This window comes from Convolutriloba macropyga, chromosome 2 (assembly GCF_964194025.1).
Source record: "Convolutriloba macropyga chromosome 2, txConMacr16.3, whole genome shotgun sequence".
NCBI classification, from domain to species: domain Eukaryota; kingdom Metazoa; phylum Xenacoelomorpha; order Acoela; family Convolutidae; genus Convolutriloba; species Convolutriloba macropyga.
The window spans coordinates 71,947,025-71,969,867 of record NC_134469.1 but is presented as its reverse complement, the minus strand read 5'-3'; the positions used below and the strand labels follow the sequence as shown (position 1 = coordinate 71,969,867).

Genomic DNA, 22,843 nt, shown 5'->3' with positions numbered 1-22,843 from the left:
CTGCATTTTAAAAAATTTCAAAATGTCCCACCCCGTTGTAGATGGGCACCTCAAAATGTCCCACCCCGTTGTAGATTGCCACGCTGCAGTAATTGTCCGTCCCCCTCCCCCGTTGAGGTTCTAGTCAGAATTTTATACTACTCTGAGGTACCACGTCAGTAGAACCGCATGGGGCAGAGCTATGTTTGTTTCATTTTCACCGCATTACTATAAAGACAATTAGGTTTGTGAAAAATACTAACAAAAAAGTGTAAATGGTCTATTTATAATCGAACCTCCTCACCCCATTGCTCCCAACCCCCCCCCTCCAAGAGTATGGTTGAATGGAGATGCCTAGTACCTACCTACTGGAGTGCAACCCGAAGACATAAAATAAATAGCAAAGCAACAACTGACATAACTCACAATTTCTAAAAACTGTTGTTTAATTTGAATGAGTCAAATTTTGTGGCAACATTTTAGCTTCGAGGTCAATCAGGAAACGTCATTATAACTGTGTTTAATTAAATGAAGATCGAAGTTTGCGTAAAAATAAGCCAAGCCATTGCTGTGACGAGTTATCAGAGTGCCAAAAATAAAATTGATTTTAATAATTTTGAAATTGTGAAGAAAAGTTATTATGATATAATTGTGTTGACTATGGTAAACCTTCCAAAGACAGCCATGACAAAGCGAACACGAGCTCAGCTTGTGATAATAACAAGCCAAGACCGATGGGGCTACCGATGAATGGCACTGTCCGGGTTAAGGTCCCAGACCCAAGCCAAGACTGATCAGACATTGTTCAGACATTGATCGCTGATAATGTCCCCTTTCTGTTGTCATAACCTGTTAGTCATAGTAATAGTCCCAGTTTTAGTTACAGTAACAAGTAGATTAATAGTCACCGGATATGAAGAAAATGTGGGAAATAACAATAGCAACCCAATAAGCACTCAACAAAATTAGCCTTAGCAAACGGCTTTATTCCTATAACTGAGCAGAATAATGCAAAAGATGAACTGTTTTGAGCAGTAAATAACGCATTACTGAGTCTTGCGTTTAAAAAAATCATGAGCCGTAAATCCTTTCTATGTCTTTTATAAAAATTTACTCTTGAGCAATAAATTATTTTTTATTGTGTCCTCTACCTACGAATTGTATGCGCTGCAATTCAACTTACGAACCCCCGTTTTTGGTGTTTCAGCTCTTGAGTACAAAAAGCAAAAACCAACAAAAGTTAAGGTTTGAATAATTTTCAATAACAGTTCATAGACATATTTCTTCGTCTTCGATTTGTTGCCCTTTCGGATTGAACTGGCATGCATATAGAGATCCCAATATGTGTGGACTGTAGTAAACCTTGTCCAGTTTTATACTGCAAAAAAACTAAGATTAACAAATAGTTAGGAAATCTATTTGTAATGCAACGGTACATATCGCACATAAGGTAGCGGACTGCAAAACAGATTATCGGGACAGATTTGGAACCGTTTAAACAAACTAGGGTGTTTAAAAATCTTGTCAAGTTGTGGGAGAGCAGCATTTACAACTTTCGAACGTAGAAAGTATAAATACGGTAAGACTTAATTTTTACCGCAGTTACTTCTGATCGAATTATGCAGATACAAATAGCATCTGATCAAAACTTAGTGCAACTCTGTTTTTTCTGAGATTTTTCCGTGAGAGAAAATTTACGAGCAACTTTCACGCGGCAAATTCTTCAAGGCAACTTTAGTTTGACCCGAATCTTTGGTGCGACTTTCATGCAATTTTTATACAACAAATATCATTACACAGAAAGTAAGTTAAAGAAAGGAAGGTTCGCAAATGAGCGAAATAATGAATGGGTCAAGGAGTAGATCAAGTAGAACAACAAAATTGTATGGAAGGTCCCAAGTGTATGAAGAATATAAGTAATGAAAATTAAACTATGTGTTGTTTTCCTACCGAAACGTTGATTACGTAATTCTTCTTTTTTAATAAAGGAGCGAAATGTTTTCAAAAATAGGTTATTCATTATTTTTTCAACACGGTTACCAAACACAAATTTCAAGAAGACTATCAATTATCTCATCAACCAAAAAAATTCAAAAGTACTAATTTATGTTGAATTTAAATAATGACAAAAGACTTAATATTAATCTGAATCTAGACTTAATTCAATAAAGTCTTTAATTTTGTGAGTGCCGGCCCCAAAACCGCAAAAAGAAGAAGAGGAAGAAATATATATATATATATATATATATATATATATATATATATATATATATATATATAGATATATATGTATATATATATATATATATATATATATATATATATATATATATTCAAGACAATTTTCCGATAATTAATTATTCTTATGTCTGCTCTTGCCAGTCACCATCCGGAATCAAAAAAGAGGAGGTGTACGCTGCCAGCAAAAACCAAAAAACTAAATAAATGATTTTTTTGTCAGCAGGAAAAGTGTCCAACATACGTACCGATTGTTTTGTTTTTCGGTTACACTGATCAAAATTTTCTGCAACCGGTATTTATGTTGAAGCCATGATCATAGTTTGGTCTCTGCTCAGATTTTTATGCAACCTTTGATCGGATTTTGATATCTGATCACACGTTTGATCGACCTGTGATCAGACTGTTTTTAATTTTTGGCCTCTGATATTATTTTTGTGCAACCGATGATCAGACTATGTCCAGACTTTGATCGCGGATGAGACCTTTGCGTGATCTTTATCCAGACTATGGTGCATCCAGAACACTTTCGAGAGCCTATAATCTGCATTGTACTATACCACGGTATGCGATCAAAAATTCTGATCAGAGCGGGCATGTGCCTGAGACTATAACCTGGGTAGCCCACGATTAGCATTGTTGAAGTTTATCTCTTCGAAATTTTGTGGAGCCGAAAAGTTTAAATGTACTTGATTGTGGTTGATTGAAATTTTTGCTCTCATTTCAGCAAAATTGACTTGCTTGAAATTTATTGAAAACTGAATAGATTTTTTGCTTTTCTATAATGTGTCTACGTCACAGTTGTGCGTCATCTATTGAGAATTTGTTACAATTTTCTGTAATCCTACGCATATCGCGAGACAATTTATAAATTACCGGCTAGTTTTGTGATTTTTGGCTGGTTATGATGTTGTGGTAGCAAATCTTACAGGTTGCGTCGCTTGTATTAATTAATAACAAATTTTAGGCCTGAGGTGATTTAGATTAAAATTGCTCAATACTCAAAGACACATGAGGTTTAAATAGAGGTCATCAAGACATAACTGGATAATTACTGAAAAAAAAACATTATTCTCAATATTTTCTTATAAATTTAACTAGATTCGGATAAAGTTTCATAAATTTCAGGAAGACATTTGCGCGTCTAATATTATTAATGTTTTACGTATCTGTATATGAGACAATTGAAAGAAGGCGTTTTTTATTGTTCAGAGTATAAATATTCCACAAATCAACGATAAACAATTTCAGCTGAGTATGAGTTCTTTCAAAAATTTTGGAAGCATTGAATTTTTACCTTTGGTACTAATGATCTCATCAGTCCAAGCATAACAAGTGTTAATTAGGATGAAAAATAATTCTATTGGTTCTCTCAAAATTCATGAAACAATAAAAATGTTGTTAATTCTGTAATTGGTTTTTCGATCGTAAAGATCAGATGGTAAAAAGCTTGAAATATTTTTCAGATACTAGTGCAATTGTTTTGTGCAATATAGATAATGCAAATCCAGGCTGAGGGTCTTGTTCAAAATTACCCACGATCAGATGGATCTAGAAAAAACGGTTTAAAACTCCTCCTTAGTGACCAGTCAATTGGTTCCTCGACTGGGTAATATCATTGCACCAGATACCCCCTCCATATAAGCGTTGGTAATTTTTTGATCATGAGAGAGAGGACCTCAGCCGTTTTATATCATGACCTCAGAACGAAGGAAAAGGTATATCACATTACTCCTCATCTAGTTTCTTTGCAAAATAATGTAGGAAATCAGTCAGAAGTAAGGATTTGTTCTTAATTATGCAATCCCGTACCTACAGTTCATTGACAATCAGTACTGAATCAGAACATTTTCAGAGAAAATTTAAGTTTTAGTACTGATTCAGAAGAATTTCAGAACCAACTGAGAATTGATTTCTGAATTTCTCTGAATCAGAGCAAAATTAAGAGAAAATATTCTGTTTTCTTCTGAATCAGACGATAATTCAGAATGAATCACTGAATTAGCTCTGAATCAGACAAATTCAGTGCAAAATGTGACCTGAATTTAGACTCTGACTCAGTACTGAATCCGGCTGAGAGTTAGGTACGGGATTGCATTATTGAAAACAAAATCCTGAAAAACTCAAACTTAAAAAGTTGTTCGCGTGGTACTTCTTAGAATATCTCTATGTGGGTCATGCAGGTCTGGTAGTTCATGAATGCAATAGAACTGTTTGTGCAATCCAGTAAATGAAGGATGAAATTCTAGTAAACTTGCTCCCTCCACCACAGCTATTGCGATTATTCGATTGATGAAAACTGGCCACACCATAGAGGCAATCATGATTTAGGGTATCGCATTCATACGTAAACAGAGGTCCTCCTTGGTCAAATAAACAAATATTGGATCCACTGGCCACCCCCTGCGTGCAAATCACTGATTTGGGACACTGCTTGAGAAAAAATACATTTGAAGATTGGAATGAAGTTTCATAAAGGAACGTTTCCTCCAGACTCTCAGGCAAGACTAGTTTGTAGCCTGAAGTTGAACCAAGCCCGATAGCTCCTGTGCATAAATTGCCGGAAATTGTTTTTTTTTTAATTTCCGATAGAAATTTCCGACTATCAAAATGCTGATCTAAGTTCTTTCAAAAAAACACAAAATAGCCCAAAAGGTCTAACACAAAGAACACATTTGAAAAATAGCAAGATCGAATTTTTTTTATTTTAGGTAAGAAATATTTGCAAGTTGATAGTTTTTGTCGAGTGAAAAAAAGCATGGGAAAAAGATATCTCAGCTTTTTTTTACTATAAAGTAGAATGATATAGCAGCTCTAGTGCTCATGTAGTTCTTAATACCTCTAAACAAAACTGATACTTTAAATAGTTGATATTATCGTAAAATGAAAACATGGTAATAAAGGGAGTTTGAAAACCTAATTTGTTTCGCAAACTGAATTATCATACAATGTACAGTAATTATTCTAAAACGTTATCTTGGGTGTTTTTATTGCTGTTGTTTAGCAAGCGTAAATTAATTTTAATACATATACGTTTATTGATGCACACGAAAAATTATCAAAACATAATGTCTCGTATGTCAAATTATTTATAGTCAGACAGGTCTGTTGTTTTTTTTTGAACATTAGCTAATATTTGTTTTGATTGAAGAATTGTTAAGCATCTTTTTATTACCATCTAAACGATCTCCAAGCCCAGCTCCAAACCTGGAAATCTGCGTGGAGCTCACTGAATATCTTGGTTTCTTCAAAGAACATGCACTAGTTAAGTTTTCCTTCTAGAGATCTGAACATGCACTAGTTAAGTTTTCCTTCTAGAGATCTACCATCATTTTATAAGAAAAAGTTCGAAATGTTCTTCTCTATAGCATGTATCTAACGTTCCAAACATTGATGATTGCTGAAAAACAAAACTATATGAGAAGCAAGGAAGCAACAGTGAAAAAATTGATTTCATACCAAGAAACATTTCAAGATTTTGAGCAAAACTTGACAAGATCTTTTTACTTGAATGGACTTTTTTCAATTGTTGCATAGCTTTCAGTTGTTGAATATTATATTTAGCTGAAAGTATCCTAAAAGCAGTCTTAGTTAAACAAACGTCTCAAAAGAATTCCAAAATTTTTTGAGATTTCGAGAATTTCTTTGAGGCTTAGAATGAACTTGAAAATGAGTTTAAATATGTGGAAAAAAAAACAAAAATACTTGAGCTAGGGCAACAAATATTTCATCGAGAAAGTTCAGATATCCTAAATTTTTTTTGTATTTGTTTTTGCTGTCAGATTACTCAAGTATTACTCTCTTACGCTTTTTTTTGTGGGTTTTCGCTAAATATAACAATAAGTGATGACAAAAACAAACAAGCAAGCCCGTTAATTTGCGTTCGCACATAAAGTTTCGACCAGGCTCATCCACAATTTTGGCATAAATGTCTAACAAATTAGGAACAGATAGAAAACCCCCAAAAATTGAAGCTTTTTCAAAAAAATGTGTATGTACAATTAGATTGCCTACAACGCAAAAATGGAGTTAAAACACTGCATTAGCTTGGCGAGCTTGGCTTCCATTATTAAGAAAGCAAGTCAAGATAAACAACAAAATCAAATAAAAAAAAACAAACATTAATTACCTCCAAATATTTTGTTCATTCAAAAAAATACCGTATTAAAAAGGTCAAAGTGGCGTCAGATAAACTGAGACTGAACAGAATACATTAACTGAAAAAGATATGGGACAACTACATAAAAAGGCTTTGAAACAATTACACAAAAAAGAACAAAACAAACAGCAAAGTTAAAAAATTGACTTATACTTTAAAAACTATTAATCTCAAAAAAATGAAAACCGTTAGATAAAAATTGAAAAAATCCAAGAAGTTTATAATCACATACGCCTCTATAAGAGGACATTAATATTTAATAATAATCAATTTGTTTTGCGGTTACAAAAAGAACAACAGACAGGGACAACAAAAGAATTCAATTAAAACTATAAGAAAACGCTGTCGCAGCCGTAAAGCCATTTTTTGCCCCTCAAAATATATTCAATTGAGCCCTCCTTGAACGCCAAAAAACGTGGTATAGAACTTCTCATTAATGGGAATAGGTAACAAGAATATCAAAAAAGTGAAAAAGCGCAAAATTAAGTAACTGTTTTGTTTTTTTTTTCGAAGACAGTTATTTTCAAAGTCATAAAAGCCTTTAGCTACAAAAAGAAATACTTAAATATTTTCATCCGTTCGTCCAAAAAAGCGCTTGAGACCTGAAATTATTCCGAATAAGTCTTAGGTCCACAAAAAGAACGTTAAGTATCGACAAAAATCAAAAATTAGTTTATTTTTGGCGCGAAAAACCTGTGTGGAAGCATAAAATATCAAATTTTTTTAAAAAATGTTTAACATTTGTACATTTTTATTTTCCCTCGACGTCACGAATGTCATATCGGAACCCAATTAACAAGAAAAAATAACAAAAGACAAAAAACAACAAAAATTTGAAATTAAACGAATATTAAAAGTTATTTTTTTCATTTTTGAAAACAAATAATTTACAAATCATCAAGGCCATCAGTTAACTACTCGAATTACAAAATTTTTATTTATAGCTTCATAAAAACCACTGACACTTGTCATTTACCATGTAATTTCATACGACTTAAAAGCCAAAGTAAAAACGACGGTTGAAGACAATTGTAGAAAAAAATTCAATTAATATTTCCAAGAAAGGAGTGTCGGAGCCGTTAAAACCAATATAAATGCCTTTCAAGACTTTTATATGTTCAATTGTGCCTGATTTTGAATACCAAAAATGTGATTTGGGAATTGCTAACAATGTTATAACGTTGCAAATCCAGAAAAAGAACCGTGATAAATTGGCCAATACCAAAAAATAAAAAGAAATTGTGAAATCTACTAGTATCAAAGCCAGAAAACTTTAACTTAACGCATAAAACCGCAAAACCAATAAACTATAATTCAGTAGAAGGAAGAGTAAGAACAAGCATTCTCTCTTTGCTGATACTAAGCTACAAGTTGACCAAATTTGAATTGTTCTGTTCTTTAATTAACACAAAAAAGATCGTTTTTTTTCTGAGAAAAATGACCGACTGATTACAGTCCAAATTATTTTTGGACTGTCACAGTCCAAGATTGGACCAAAACTGGCCTTGACATTGCTGTTTGTCCGGTTAGAACACTCAATTGATCCGAATGCTTTAGATATTGATAATTTGTTAGTTAAGAAATCAAAAATAAATGCTGCGTTTTTGATAATCATAGAGTAAAGATAGCAAAAAACGGCAAATGTTTATTTTCAGACTACTTTCAACAAAAGTGGGACAGTGGAAGACAGACTAGCTTTCTTTGTTTTTACAAAGATTGTGTCAGGTGTTTTTTTGGGTGCGTATTTTCTGCAAATTTAACCAGATTGGACTAAAGAAGCCTATTTCGGACGACTTTTGATCAAAAAGGCTAAACTTTGAATTATTTAGCCAAAATTTTAGCCAAAAACGTGAAATCAAAATATTCAACAATACTTTTTTCGTCTGTTAAAAAATCAACAGTACTATTGTTGACAATCTGTTACAACCGGAAAATAAGAATTAAAACAACGGAAATCCGTTTATTATTGACAAAACTTCAAACCTCGATAACTCCCTGTAAAATCAAAAATTCAAAACAATCTTCTTAATTCCACGCTTGAGGGGCTATTTAATGATACCTCCACGATGAATATATCGATCGGTCAAAATTGTCTGAACAAAAAAACCCATTTCAGTATATATTTCCTCCCCCCTCAAGAGGGGTCGGAAGAAATAATACAATCAAGCATAGCAAGGCAGAAAATTCTATTCAAAGCAAATCATTTTTAAAAAGTTTGTAATGTTGTTTCAAAGCAGCTCAGAGGGTATTCTGATCTTGAAAAATCTAAATCAATTTTTTGTTCAGGACAAAGGCTCGATATTAAAAAAACAACAAATTTAAATAATTAAAATCAACTTATATCAGAAACACTGTATCAAAAAAACCCTGACGAACAATTGTTGTTAAAATAGTCTTTGTATAAAAACTTAATTAAAAACGATTTCCAAGGGGTCCGGTAGGTTGAGTTGCTTCGTGTTGGCACAACTGGATAATTTCATAGTCACCGCCCTCAACAGACTCGGTCAGTTTCAACAGAGCTAGATCGCTACGGGGTGCATCGCCGATCACAACCTGAAAACTAAATAAACAAAAAAAGTACGTATGCAATGTTGACTAACGCTAAGACGCCTATGTAACAGTGAACTTTATGAGAAGTTGACTTGCTACCCAGTCAATCGAAACCTGATACACCTTGAAAAGACATGCTTGAACTTGACATCTCTTGCAAAACTTGAAGTATCTTGCAAAGAACTTGAAATACCAGCATTTCATGGTGAATCTTCATGAGATCTTGGAACGATCTTATCAAGATAAACCAAGAAAATTTTTTGACTGCTCTTGACAGGTTGAGGTCTCAGACCTGGGATAACACCCACTTAATGCAAGGCATTTCCAACCCAAATTATGCAGGTAAAGGAAAACCGTAGAAACAAGATTGAGAGCATTCTGGAAAATGTTTGTATCAAGTCAGACATACCCATGGAAATTTTTTAACATTAAATTTTTTGGTTCAAAGATAGGACAACTTCCAAAACTTCTGCGAAAACTATAAAATGTGTCTACTAGAAGTCTTTGCTGTTAAAAAAAAACACTTGTGAAACTCTAATTCTGCTGATTTCATGACACCGAAAACTATTTCAATATTAAATGAATCAAACTCATACTTTATTAGTTTCTAATGATTTGCAAAGCGTGAGGAGGTAAAACATTGATAAAAAGAACTTTGCATTTTTTTCAAAGATTGATTCAATTTCCCTAACATTACGTCGCCAATCCTACAAAATCAGTTGAGTCCGCGTCGGCGAACACGAGTGACAATCTTTTGTCACTTCACTTCGCGTGGGACAAAATTGGTTAAAATGTGGACAACAGTGACAAGAAAACTTGCGGACAATCGTTACAAATGTCCGTCACTGATCTTTAAAAAATCACGTTTTTTTGGACACAAGTGTCCCTAATTTTGAGCATACGTATTCATTTCACTTTAGTTTTATGTTGCGATCTATATTTGTTTTGCGGCAATTGAATAATTTATAAACTTCAAATTAAATGAGAGAAATTTGTCAGCATTTACCCGAATTTAGATCAGAGTGAACAAAAAGTTAGCTGCAATTAACTCACCGCTAGTTATTTTAGATCATCTGAGAGTTAATTGGACGCAGTGGCAATCATTTTAAGGGCGTCAAACACTAATTGATTATTTAAATACGAAACATTCAATGCTGTTTTCCTTCATAGATAAAAGTAGTCTTTGATTAATTTAAGAAAAAACTCAGTGCTCTTTTTCTTATTTTACAGATAAAATTAGCTTCTTCATTATGTTAATAAAACTCCACAGTGATTTTTCTGCATGGATAAGTTTGGTTTTTAAGATTATTTTAATAAAAATCCCTCAGTGCTGCCATTGCTCGATTCGACAGAGTCAGAGCTGAGACAAGAGTGAGACCCTATTACCCAAAGCCATGAGTAATGTGAGCAAAATTGTTCCAGTCAGTTAAAGAAAACTCAAAAGAAGAGTTTGTCAGAAAAGAAGTGAAAAAACTTGATGAAAACTAAAACTCAATCGAAAGCAATTATTTTTTATTTATTTTTCTGTTCATGTTATTGATTCTGTTCTGTTTTTGACTCGTTTCTTTGTGTTATTTATTTTTTTTCTCATTAATTTTCTTCATTAAACTTCACTATCAACCCAATCGTCGAATAATTTGAAAAAAATTCCTCACCTGTGGATAAATCCCCAACTCATGAACATCATGATTAACATGGTTTTTCATAAAGTGTAATTTCTCATATGGCTTTTCTCAGATCCAACAAAAAGAAAAAGAAACAAGTGGATGTATTTATTTACAGATGTCATGATTTAATAGAAAATACTGACTGAGGGATTTTTATGAAAAATCCGTCATACAGTCAATCAGTCATTATTCATCACTCCTTGTTCATAAGTGAATTGTAGTAGTTATCTCTCTGTTCATCAGTCATTTGTTGTAGTTATTTCTCGGGTAGTGATCTTTCGTCTATCAGCTTTTGCACTCAGAGTCTATCCCGACACCATAGAAACGATAGTTTCCTTTCTTTCTGAAACAAAATTTAAAACAATTAAAAGCAATTAAAATTATTTAGCTAATTTCTAACTATTGGCCGCAGATAATAGTGACATAAAGTTGCGGATAATAAAGACACCGTTAATGGTTACAATAATTGTGAATAATAGTGACATTAAAGTTGCGGACAATGGCGACCCTGACTATATTGACAAAGACATTAAAAACTGTGGAAAATTGTGACATTTAAACCGCGGAAAGTATTTACTCAAGCGTGGATATTAAGGATGCAATTTTGAGGACAAAAGTGACAATAATCTGTCCACCTTTCTCGCGCGTCATCAAATTCCGCAATTGCGGACATTTTTGACCAATTCCTTCAGTTTTGAGCAATTTTAAACTAGTTACCCTTGCTGTTACTGTTGTCTGCGAAAACCTATAAAGCCTTAGCTTAAAAGATGGGAGAGTGGACAATGCTGACTTCAGCAATCAATATTGCTTGCTCAAAATGTAGGATTGGCGACGTAATGAGCTTTTCAATTTTTCAACAAGTTTTTCAAAAAAATTTTAAGCTACTTCTTTACGTGGATATGGATTAGTCATGCAAAACATGCAAAAAATGATAAGCAAAGTATATTGACTGGTCAAATTCAGACCCACCAAAAAAACCAACATATATAGAGCTCCATGCTCGCAAAAAATTTGAGGGTTGGAACGATTATAAACAATGATTCCAAACCTCAGTAGATATCTATATTATTTTTAGAGCCTTCGAGAGGCACATTTTGAAAATCAATCGCTTGTTGTACCAAATCAAATTTGTATATTGCTACCAGGACAAAACAGCTTTGAAAAATAATATCACATGAAGCTTCTTACTCGTCAGGGTAGAAGACAGCGTGGACAAAGAAGAATCTGCTTTTTGATATTTCCCGAGATGGGTAATTGAAATCCGACAGCTCTACACTAATCTTGTCAGCTGAAGCAAACAAAATTTATAAACAGAGAAATTCCGATTGGTATCTATCTGACGGCGATCATAGACACAGAAATAATGTTGCTCAAAATACCCATGAAAAAATAAAAACGTGCTCACCGAAATAGCCAATGAAAAACGACAATAGATAGGTCTTCGAAATCAGCTCTAACAAAGAGGGCCCGGACAGAACAGCCATGGCAAAACATCTCCGAACAATTACCAAATAATTGCAATAATCTATGGGACTGATTTTATTCTTTTTCCTTGATACGGACTAATATTAAATCAAAAATGTCTGCTTCCAATCAATGTTTGACAAAAGCTGCGTTGTGATCAGGATATCATCAGAATTGAAGGAAAGCGTATGCGTAACTCCTAGGCCAATTACGGTTGTCTTTCAATACTCTGTCATCATAATGTACAATTTGCAAGATTCTTGCAACATAACAGTCGGTTTTAGTCATGAACTATTTGTCAATTGATGTATATGCATATTGTCCGATGGTTGGTTGTGGCTATTCTGTCAAGGACGGTTTTGTCTGCTTTCTTTAGAAAATTACGCCCAGGCTTTTTTTATCTGGGATCATTTTGTCTGTGACTATTTTGTCCAAACTTTTTTTATTCCAAATTTTTGTTCAAGTTTATGGTGTTTTTAAGAATGGCCGTTCAATTTGTACTGGTTTTTAGGCATTTTGAATTGGCGTTCTATGATTTGTAAGTTTCTGTTATGGTGGCCAATCCAGGAAGTAAAGAGTAGTGTTAAAGAATAAGATATGCATAGCGGTATTTTCAACAAATCCTCCTCCCCTCCATTGCAAAATGAGTGCGTGAGGGGGGGGGGGGGGGGGGTCGATTCTTGAATAGAATTAGGGACCTAGTTATTGACCAATCGCAACTTACCTGAAACGCAGGCTTAAGTGCAAACCTTGAGTTATTGTGTTATATAACATTGAGTAAAGTTTGGAGGGGGAGGCAATTCGCTTCAAGGGGTAGCAAAGGGTAGGCGATTGTTGAAAATGTCAATGCTTAGTTATGACATACTTGCGACTCCATGTACGCATTGTCCTGCCGTTAATACCCACTGCTTTTCAATAAGACTACCCCCACAGAAGCCCCCAGGGTGCTCCAACATCAATATTCGGACAAAGAATTGACGTTTCAAACTTGGGATCCCGTTCACTATACCCCATGTCAATGATGAAGACACATTGATCTCCTTAATATTGCTATAATGCCTCCCGGTTCGAGTTGCACCACTTTTCAAAACTGTTTTTTCTGTACTTGATTTCACCAATGCAAATATAGACACCAGTTTCAATAGTTTGTTGGTTAGATTCATTGCTAGTTATATTTGGTTATGATTTGAAGGTGAATCTCATATCTAGAAATGTCTAAGAAGGGCAACAGTTTTGCGGACTTGACCTACAAATGTCGCAAAATTTATCGAGAATGATTTGCTATTAGTCTAATAAAGTTTTTTAAAAAAATAGTAAATAGACTTTGAAAATCAATATAGCTAGCTCCTCTGGTGGTTACAGAAAGCGCAATATCTCAATTCTTCAACTTTTAAAAGTGACTTTTGTATATATATTGTGGCTCTCAACTCAAGAAGTTATTTTTCAAGGTGATGATAAAGATTATGATTGTCCTATGTAACACCAAACTTGATAGATCAATTACAAAAACTCATTGGGGGCAGTAGTAGGGCCCAAAAAACAGAAGATTATAATGTAAAATAGTAATGTGAAATATATGCCAAAATGCAACCAAACAAGGTCGGAAAAGCAACTTTTGGCCTGTGTTCAGCTCAATATAGACAAAATCGTCAAACTAAAACCAATTTATGCACTTTCAGATAATGCTTGTTGATTGTGTAAGTTAAGGACTGTGCGCTAGAGTTTTCACCAGGAAGAAATGTGCTACACCTGGCCCAACAATTGCAACCGCAGTAAAAACATGTACAAATTTCTCCACTCGTCGCGATCATATTACAAAATGAACTCATCAAGTTTCAGTATTTTCAGAACTATGATGTAAAAGATTTACATCCTATTTAGTCATGATATTCATAAGTGACCGCTTAATGACTTCTTGTATGCGAACATTATTTTTCTGGCCAATGATAGGTTGTTATGAAGCTTAAAAGCAGTTCACCTGATGACAATAAACAAAATGAGTTCTAAAGGTTTGGCTGTGATGCAAGTGCACTTTTGTCATTAGTTCTATATTTTAAAAACTTAATCTCAAATACAAAATGTCCTAAAATTTTTTGAAAACTTAACAACCATTGCATCAATGCTTAACAACAATTTCCCACTGCTTAACAACAGTTGCATCAATGCAATATTTGATGAATGGTAGCTTATTAGAAAATTTTAGGGATATGAACTGTTATTGGTTTGAGTTTAGTGTTATTTCTTTTGTTTTTGCGATGAAAATTTATTTTGTATATAGTATGCTTTTTTGTTTTTGCTTTCATTGAACACCTCTGGTTATAAATCTGGCCCCAAAAATCTTCAATCATTTATTCTTGCCTAAAACAGATTTTACAGATTAAAAGCTAATACTCAGTTTTTATATTATTTAAACAGTTAAAATATACTTTCTAGTAGATAATTGAAGCTGGAAATGATAGCTATATATATAGCATGATATGACTCTCACAGTGTGGACCGGTTGTCTCACAGGATTGCTGTCAATTAAGAGATTGTAGGGTCGCAACCCACAAAGGTGCCAAACTTTACTCTCACTATAATGGTTTTGTTATTGAATCAACAAAAAGAGCAAAGAGTTGATTTAATCAAAATGATGCTCTATTTTTTTGCTGTTGTCTGTATTCCTTCTTGTTTTTTGTGTTGACTCTAAAAGCGGCTGAAATAAATTTAGGTTACCTTTAAGCAATATTCGCTAAATAAAAGGAAAAAAAAATGGAAACAAAACCGACTTCTTTGAGTTCTTTTTAGAGTGACGTTGTCCTAATTTGACAGCATTCTCACATTTTTATAGAATCATTATATAATTGTTCACTATTTTGAAGTTTTCTTGACGTTTCGTGGCAATTTCCCCGGTTTTTCAGGCGGAAGGAATTGGCCCGAAACTAACAATCAAAATAAAGGACATTAATGATAAGGACATTTTAATGAACAATTTAATTAACAATTTCGAATTGTTATGTAAGAAAAGACCTCAAGTTTGTTGCAGGTAGCGTTATTTAAGTTTTAGAATATATTTTGTCTGTCAGCTTTCATGGTTTTGACATATCTTTGTCATACTCCTCCACATTTAAAAATTATAAGCATTTTCATGAAAATTTTTTACGTTGGTGAAAACTACAAAACTTATAAAGTCAAGAATTTCTTCAAAAATCACGAGACATAGAATTCAAAATGATTTTAAAATGCAAAAACAACTTCGTGGCTTCAAAGGTATCCCTGCATTCTGAACGTTATGTTATGAAAAGGTTAAATTTGCCTGCTATTCATACTGCGCTTGGATGAATTTCTTTCTGGTCTGACAGTTTTATCAACCTGTGTTTTATAATCTGACATGGAATTAGTTTAAGTCTTGACTCTATTTTGGTTTAACTCCATTTACTCAAATCAAATAAACTTTTTGAGGCTAATCAGTTGAAATTAGAACAAGTTTTTGTAAGTTGTCAGCTTTCATTATCGTGAAAATGACCTGTCAAGTCACATAGCTTTGCACTGTCTGGTCAGGTGAATTGTGGTCATAGTACGTTGCAAATTTTTGCATTTTTAATTTTGAATTATTTGGCTAAGCTCAAAATCATGCTTGAACTACAGCATCTGATAGAGGAGGTTTTATTTCCGAATCATGAAAGTTATTCTTTTTACCCAAACTAAACATCCTTTTTTTTCAGTTTCTTAACATATAGACTTTTTTTCAGTTTCTTAACATATATGAACAAATTTGTGAAATGTTATAAAAATTGCAGGTTTTGCAACAAGTAATAATTTAGCCAACTTCAGCTTCAAAAATTTTAGCTTTGAAAATTTTTGTTATAAGAGCACTCGACTACATCAGAAACTATCAAAGTCACAGCAAAGTATTTAACTGTACTCACGGAGTAGTTAGCATCAGACACAAACTAAGCGCAGATCCTTTGATTTTATTCCCCTTTTAACAAATATTCTGCAAAAACTACTGAACTGAAGACATTTTCAGAGATGTCTCAGCATCAATTTTTGATGTATATGCATTACTTTGTTATTTGTCTTGGCATTTTACGACCCCGTCCTTGTTTTCTTTTTTTGATAAAATATATCAAGATTGTGTTCAGATTTCTATACATTTTGAAAATAAAAAACTTGTTGAAGTTGTTTTACGTTACCGGAAACAGGAAAACTTTTTGTCTGGCAATTCAATCGTCTTCTTTTTTCATTTTTATCAATTTCAAACTAAAGAATTGTTGCACTTCATTTTGTTCAATCTTAGTCCTTATCAATGGCGGTTTTTTGGAAAGTAATCTGTTTGAAGATGAATTAACAAGAATGCTGCCAATTGAGAAATTTTTCGAAGTTTTTAAAATTTCAAAAAACAATTTTTTTTATCCATTTCAAGAATTCTCTCCAAAATGTTTCATCCGGAACCCTTTCATCAAAAGGGCAACTCAGCTTGATTTCAAAGCTTGGGATAAATGATAAAGTCATTGATTGTCATCCTTTTAACTTGTAGATCCCGCCAAACTTTCAACATTCTTTCAAAATATAGTCGAAGGGTCCAAAGTTTTTAGAAGTGAGCATGACGAAATTTTAAGTACTAATGCTAACGACCTCTAACAAAAAAACAATTCTTTGATAATCATGACGAAATGCATTTCAACGCTGCAAGAAAGTGGATTTTGAGTCTGGTCTTATTTACAATACCTAAGATGTAATAAACCTAAGGCATGTTAGGTATCGTAAATCAGACCAGACTCAAAGTCCATTTTATAGCAGCGTTGAAAACAATTTCGTGATGATTATCAATGAATTTTTTATCTTTGTTAGGGGCCCTTCAACTGTGTTTCAAGTTAATTTAATCAAAAAATCAAGAAATTGGTTTATATGGTTGTTAGTTTATTTGTGTGCATGTGGAGTTTTGTTTGTTTGGTTTTTGCTTGTTTGTGTGTGTGTGCACGCGCGTTTTGTGTGCGCGAGTTTGTGTGTATATATGTGTGTGTGAGTGAGTGAGCAAGTGGGTGAGTGAGTGAGTGAGTGAGTGAGTGAGTGAGTGAGTGTGAGTGACTGATTGAGTGAGTCAGTGTGGGAGTTATAGAGTGAGCGAGTGAGAGAAGAACCGTGTTTTTTGCTTCTATGCTTGACTCTATGTGTTTGTGTGTGTGTATGTGTGTGGGTGAGTGAGTAAATGAGGAAGTGAGTGAGTGAGTGAGTAAGTGAGTGAGTGAGTTAGTGAGTGAGTGAGTGAGTGAGTGAGTGAGTGAGTGAGTGAGTGCGTCAGTGTGAGAGTTAGAGAGTGAGTGAGTGAGTGAATGAGTGAGCGAATGAGTGAGTGAGTGATTGACTGAGTGAGTGAGTGAGTGAGTCAGTGTGAGAGTTAGAGAGTGATAGAGTGAGTGATTAATTTGTGTGTTTGTGTGCATGCTAATGTGTGTGTTTGTGTATGTCTGTGTGTATGAGTGTGTTTGTGAGTGAGTGAGTGAGTGAGTGAGTGAGTGAGTGAGACAGTATGAGAGTTAGAAAGTGATTGAGTTAGTGAGAGAACTTGTGTGTTTGTGTGTATGTGCGTGCGCGCGCGCGTGTGTGTGTGTGTGTTTGGTTGTGTGTATGCGTGTGTGGGTGTGTGTTTGTGGGTGCATGTGTGTGTGTGTAAATGTGTGTGTGCGTGCGGTGTGGTGCGGCTTGGTGTGTGTAAGTGTGTGTGTGTGTGTGTGTGTGTGTGTGTGTGTGTGTGTGTGTGGTGTGTGTGTGTGTGTGGTGTGTGTGTGTGTGCGTGCGTGCGTGCGTGCGTGCGTGCGTGCTTGCGTCTTCTAGTGTTGAAGGATAACAGATAAATTTAGAAACAATTGAATTTCACATTCTTTAACAGCTTGACGATGACTGAAACACTTTCTGTGTATAGCAATAATAGAGCTCATCAATAAAATATTTGGCAATATTCAGTACTGCCACTTTTGGGTGCATTATAATTGAGTTTGATGTCTTTAACTGACACTGTTGGCCGCATCCTTGCCCTGGGCCTTCGCCCGTTCCGCCTCCTTCTTAGGGTCGAATCCCTCGTACCCCCTCTTCATTATCTCCACAGTCCTATCCCACTCAGACTCCCCCTTCACGCCTGCCTCGTGGCTACCCTGCAGAGCAAACCGATAATGTTGGCAAGACCTTTTGATTAATTTATTTCAAGAGATTTTTAAATTTTTACTATTCAATTCGGGCCCTAGTACGGGCGTTTAAATTGAGATTGTTTTCACTGCATAAAATATTTTGGTTATATACTCTTTTAATGTTGGTTGCATGTTTTTTCTTTTGCAAAGCGAGTGCAACCAACAGAAAAGAACGCAAAATCAGGCAAGAAAATAGGGAAAATCGGGTCTTTCGTATCATTATAGCCCCCCCCCCCCCCGTCTCGTGGTGCTTTAGCGTATAGACCCGCTCCCCCATTACCCTAAATATACCGTAATGGTGGCCAAAATTTAGTTGAATGGTAGCTATAATTCGGTAGCTTTAATTGGAAAAAAAACAACAAACACAACAATTCAAAACGTCCTTAACCTACTCAAATTGACAAACTTTTCCTTTGCCATCTGTTCGATTTCTCTTTTGTATTTTGATTAAGTTTTCATTCATTTTTCGTTATACAGTGATGAAGATTACCTGGTATATAGTGCAGCATGGACAGCAATAGGCGGCACAACAGTCGAAGAAAAAGTTCCCGTCCACACCCTTGGCCTTCCTTATATGGGCACGCCAACAAGGCAACACTACAATACTCACTATTGGGATGTTCGCAATCACAAGGCACCTAAACACGTGACAACATCCTGTACATCGTGAAATGATTCTCCTGAGTTGTATTAATTTCTTGTATTGATTCTGCCAGTTGAATCTCCCGTATTGTCATGCCAACCCTGAGGTCTTCCAGTTAACAGAGCAATTATTATAAAATTGACAGAAGAAAACTTTATGAAATAACAGAATCTAAGTTTTTACAGATGTTTTGAGGCAAGTTTTTCTATTTAGAAGTTGGTTTTTATGCAGCTGGAGGGCGTTGCATTACATGCAAACTATTAGTCACGAAAATTCTCCGTAAATTGTTATTTAAACAAACATTACTTGAAAGATGGGTGGAACTTTTGAAAGGTGAAATCACTACTTCCGATATTTGTGTTTCATAAACCAATTTTTTGTGTGAAAAGAGAGTCTTTGTAGTCAGCTGTTTTAATAAGCAAATTGTTCGGGATGCTCATAATAGCAGCTGGTATAATTTAACCTGACAATTGTACACATCTCTTAGTTGAACTTAATTCAATCCTTTCCTGAATTTACCCGATTTTCACAAACGACAAAATAGACATTGCTAAATAATCGTGATACATTACTTCTATAATTTCTAAATTTTATAATAAATTTGAGACATGATTTTTCAATATGACTTGATTTTCACTTATCTATATCACCAAAAATCGGTGAAACGTCGACCACCATTTTATGAGTAAGATTATTTGAAGAAAATCTACAAAACTGAATGTTATAAGTTTTCAAAGCTCAGTGTCAACTTGTTCTTTATGCCTTGCTCAAGTCGAGTCACATCTGATTGCTTCAATTGTAACAAATTAGTGTCATCTAAGTACAGTGTCATTGCAGGATTCTTGGTAGGTTCATAAACTATGAGTAACCAAAGTCTAAGTAATGATTATTGTGCAAAACTAATATTTAATGTGAGAAAAAGGGTTTTTTCCGAGGGGGGGGGGGTTCAATTCTGTGGGGTTATATATATATATATATATATATATATATATATATATATATATATATATATATATATATATAAATATATATGTGTGTGCCAGAAACAATCTGTTTCTGTCGCTTTGATCAGGTGGTGCGAGAAACATCACTAAGATAGGGAAGTCAGAATTACAGCTGACCTGTATCCATCTCCCTGGCTCATTATTTTGTCAGCTGCCAGTCCAAAAGGGGCGAAAGGACAGCAGTAGGTCAGAAGACACAGTTTCCAGTCATCCAGACAGTCTGCCGGGTTCAACAGTCCATACGACCACTTGCCCATTCTTAATTTCTTCTGCAATTTTTCTAACAGTTGACAAACTGGGTTCTCTTCTTCTGTCTTGTCTGAAAAGGAGAATTTATCTTTTGTACTTCATTGTCAACTGATCCAGCAAGTATACGAGGATTTATATCTGGTCGTTAGTGGCTCGAAGATCATTTCGAAGATTGTAGTTTTTGCTTGTCTGATTTCGAAAACGGTGATAATAAAATCTTTGAGTAGTAAATCTCTGACTCCTTGATTACGCAGACAATAGGAAAACTGCTTTCTTTAATTTTTATGTGAATTAATAGCATAAATTAATAAGTTGTCTGAGACGCTTTGATAGAGAAACAGTGGTTTGATCAACTGTTTTAGCAAGAAACTATTCATTGGTAGACACTTTTTTGAATGTTTTGTTTCTTTTTCCTTATTTAGTCACATACCAACACGTTTTCCGCATTTTTTTTTCGTTTTAGGAGTGCTTTGAATATGTTTTTCACATGGGAAAAAATATAATGAAATTCTTAGCCCTTTTGTGGTAAATGTTGAATTTTTTTGTAATTTTTTTAGATTAATTCTTTAATAGAAACCAATTTTTTAGATTCAAAAATGAGTTTAAGACTAAAAGAAAACGCTTGTATGCCCATTATTAATGGTTCTATGCTGGAGATTTGGCTTGTTTAGCTTTACTATGGGCGTATATTCTATGGATTTCAAAAACACAAACAACGCAGCTAAATAGTACTAACCTGCTTAGAGAAACTTAAATATGCAAATGAGATTATTTGATCACTCTTTCATGTCAAATAGTTTCTTTATTGATTCTAATTGGAGCTAAACGTTTCATTTTATTAGTTTTTGTTTCAGATGCTATTATTCCATTCGTTCGAAGCTGAATTATGTTCTAAACCTATTTAGTAGCACGTAACAAATGCTTGCAAGTAATTTTCAAGCAAAAGATGATAGTTTGCTAATGAAACAAAATCGGGTCAAAAGTTCCTTCATTCCTGTTTGTTTACCAAACATATTCTATTAGTAAACAAAAAGACTAGAAAATGCAACGAACAAACAGTTTGACGAGAAATTGGGCAAAGGAAAAGAATTTATTTGGTTCACTTCATTAGAGGTTTCTCTTTGTGTACATTTTACATCAGCAAACATCTGAGATGCACATCAGCATATCAGCAAAATATTGCAAAAATTAAAAGTGCAAAATATTGAATAATCAAAATCACCAAAATCAAGAATAATGAAAATTGTCTCTGCAACTGTGTATATATGATGCATCAGTAAACATTTGTGGAAGTTCTAGCAATCATATGCAAAATTAATTAAAAAAATATATTAACTATAGCGTAGTTTAAACAAATTTAATCTTGGTTTTGATCAACGACTATAAAAATTAAATCAATCCTCCGATGATAACAATTGCTAAACACAACTTTACTGCGCAACGCCAATTTTCCGCAGTACCAGTTATAACATATATGCAAAATTGTACCAGACAAAGCAACCCAAAAAACAAAATACATCAAGACTAAACCACCTCAAATTGCAAAATATTTTTTGACACAATAGCCCAAAGAATGCAGACAAAACTCTCCCAGAAAAAATAGTCCCGTGTACGCAACAATTAAACGCAAATATAATTTGCAGACAATTAAAAACCCTGAATTATTGTCAGACTTGCGATTTTTTTGCTAATTGGTATGAATTAATATTCAACCGAACTCTTTCTTCAAAAACATACAGTTTGGCAACAACAGTGTTTTGCTAAGTTTAATTGTAAATTTAGGCTCTACGAATTTATTCAAAACTCAATTTTCCTTCATTGTGCGTGTTCGTTGGTTTGTACGGGTTTGAGTCGATGATTAGATTAAAATCATTTTTTTATGAGACCGATTTGTCTGATTTTTGCAGTATGTAGTGACAGAATGTTTTTTTTTGCAAAAAAGTGTGGTTTACGACATTTTTTCCAAGAGTGTTTTGTCTGGAATTGTTTTTCTGGGACTCTTAAGTCAAACAACGTTTCCTTTTCTGTTCGCTACCGGTAGTAGATATGCTAACAAGTTTTCGTGTTTTGACAAAAAAGTTTTAATTGATTTTCAAACTGAAATCGATCGAAAACATTGCAGTGGCTAATATCATGTTCTCAAATTATAAATTTTTCGTATTTTTGTCGTAGAGTGGCAGCAAAACTTTATTTTCACCAATAAGAATTAATGATCCAATTATATTGTTTCAGTTGCAAGATTTCCGAAACAAAATTGATTAGAACATTTCAAGGTACGTTTCAATACAAATTCTCATTTCTTGCCAGATTTAAAAAAAATCTTTCAAAAAATTTCAACACTTGATTTGTTATATTTTGTACTGTAGGTACAATCTTTGCAGCATAAAACTAAAAATATTGAACAAAAAATGATTTAGATAATTTAACTATTGATTTTTTAAACCAAGAATGCAGTTACAGGAAAGTTTCGAAAGATAAAAAAATAGTTGTTTCAATAACGTACCGATATTCAAGTAGCATAAATTGGAAATTAGATTTCTGATTTTCCTGATTGATCAAACTCAACATTAAATCAAATTTAAGCTTCAAAAAGCAATTTTTGAGATATAGCAGCGTGATTGCCTTAATAATAGTGTAGCCTAATTAGATTATTGGCTTACGATCATACGTATAATTAGTGCGTAGTGTCTTTTATTGGTACTTATGCTTTTAATAATATGGTT

The 22,843-nt window shown here is 33.9% G+C and overlaps 2 protein-coding genes across 2 annotated transcripts; both read right to left on the bottom strand.

Annotated features, from left to right (window-relative positions):
* Window positions 1-8,788: 8,788 nt before the first annotated feature.
* On the bottom strand, window positions 8,789-13,229 carry LOC142334987 (tryptase-like). The gene is made up of 3 exons (XM_075383315.1): window positions 12,923-13,229; window positions 11,782-11,881; window positions 8,789-8,936 (listed from the first exon to the last, which is right to left on the bottom strand). The coding sequence occupies exons 1-3, from the start codon at window positions 13,218-13,220 to the stop codon at window positions 8,789-8,791; spliced, it is 546 nt and encodes a 181-aa protein (XP_075239430.1). The 5' UTR covers window positions 13,221-13,229.
* A 4,662-nt stretch (window positions 13,230-17,891) lies between these two features.
* On the bottom strand, window positions 17,892-20,953 carry LOC142335440 (uncharacterized). The gene is made up of 4 exons (XM_075383928.1): window positions 20,857-20,953; window positions 19,989-20,190; window positions 18,715-18,862; window positions 17,892-18,191 (listed from the first exon to the last, which is right to left on the bottom strand). Exons 2-4 carry the CDS (start codon window positions 20,126-20,128, stop codon window positions 18,045-18,047), a joined length of 435 nt encoding a protein of 144 aa, XP_075240043.1. The 5' UTR covers window positions 20,129-20,190; window positions 20,857-20,953; the 3' UTR covers window positions 17,892-18,044.
* Window positions 20,954-22,843: the final 1,890 nt, after the last annotated feature.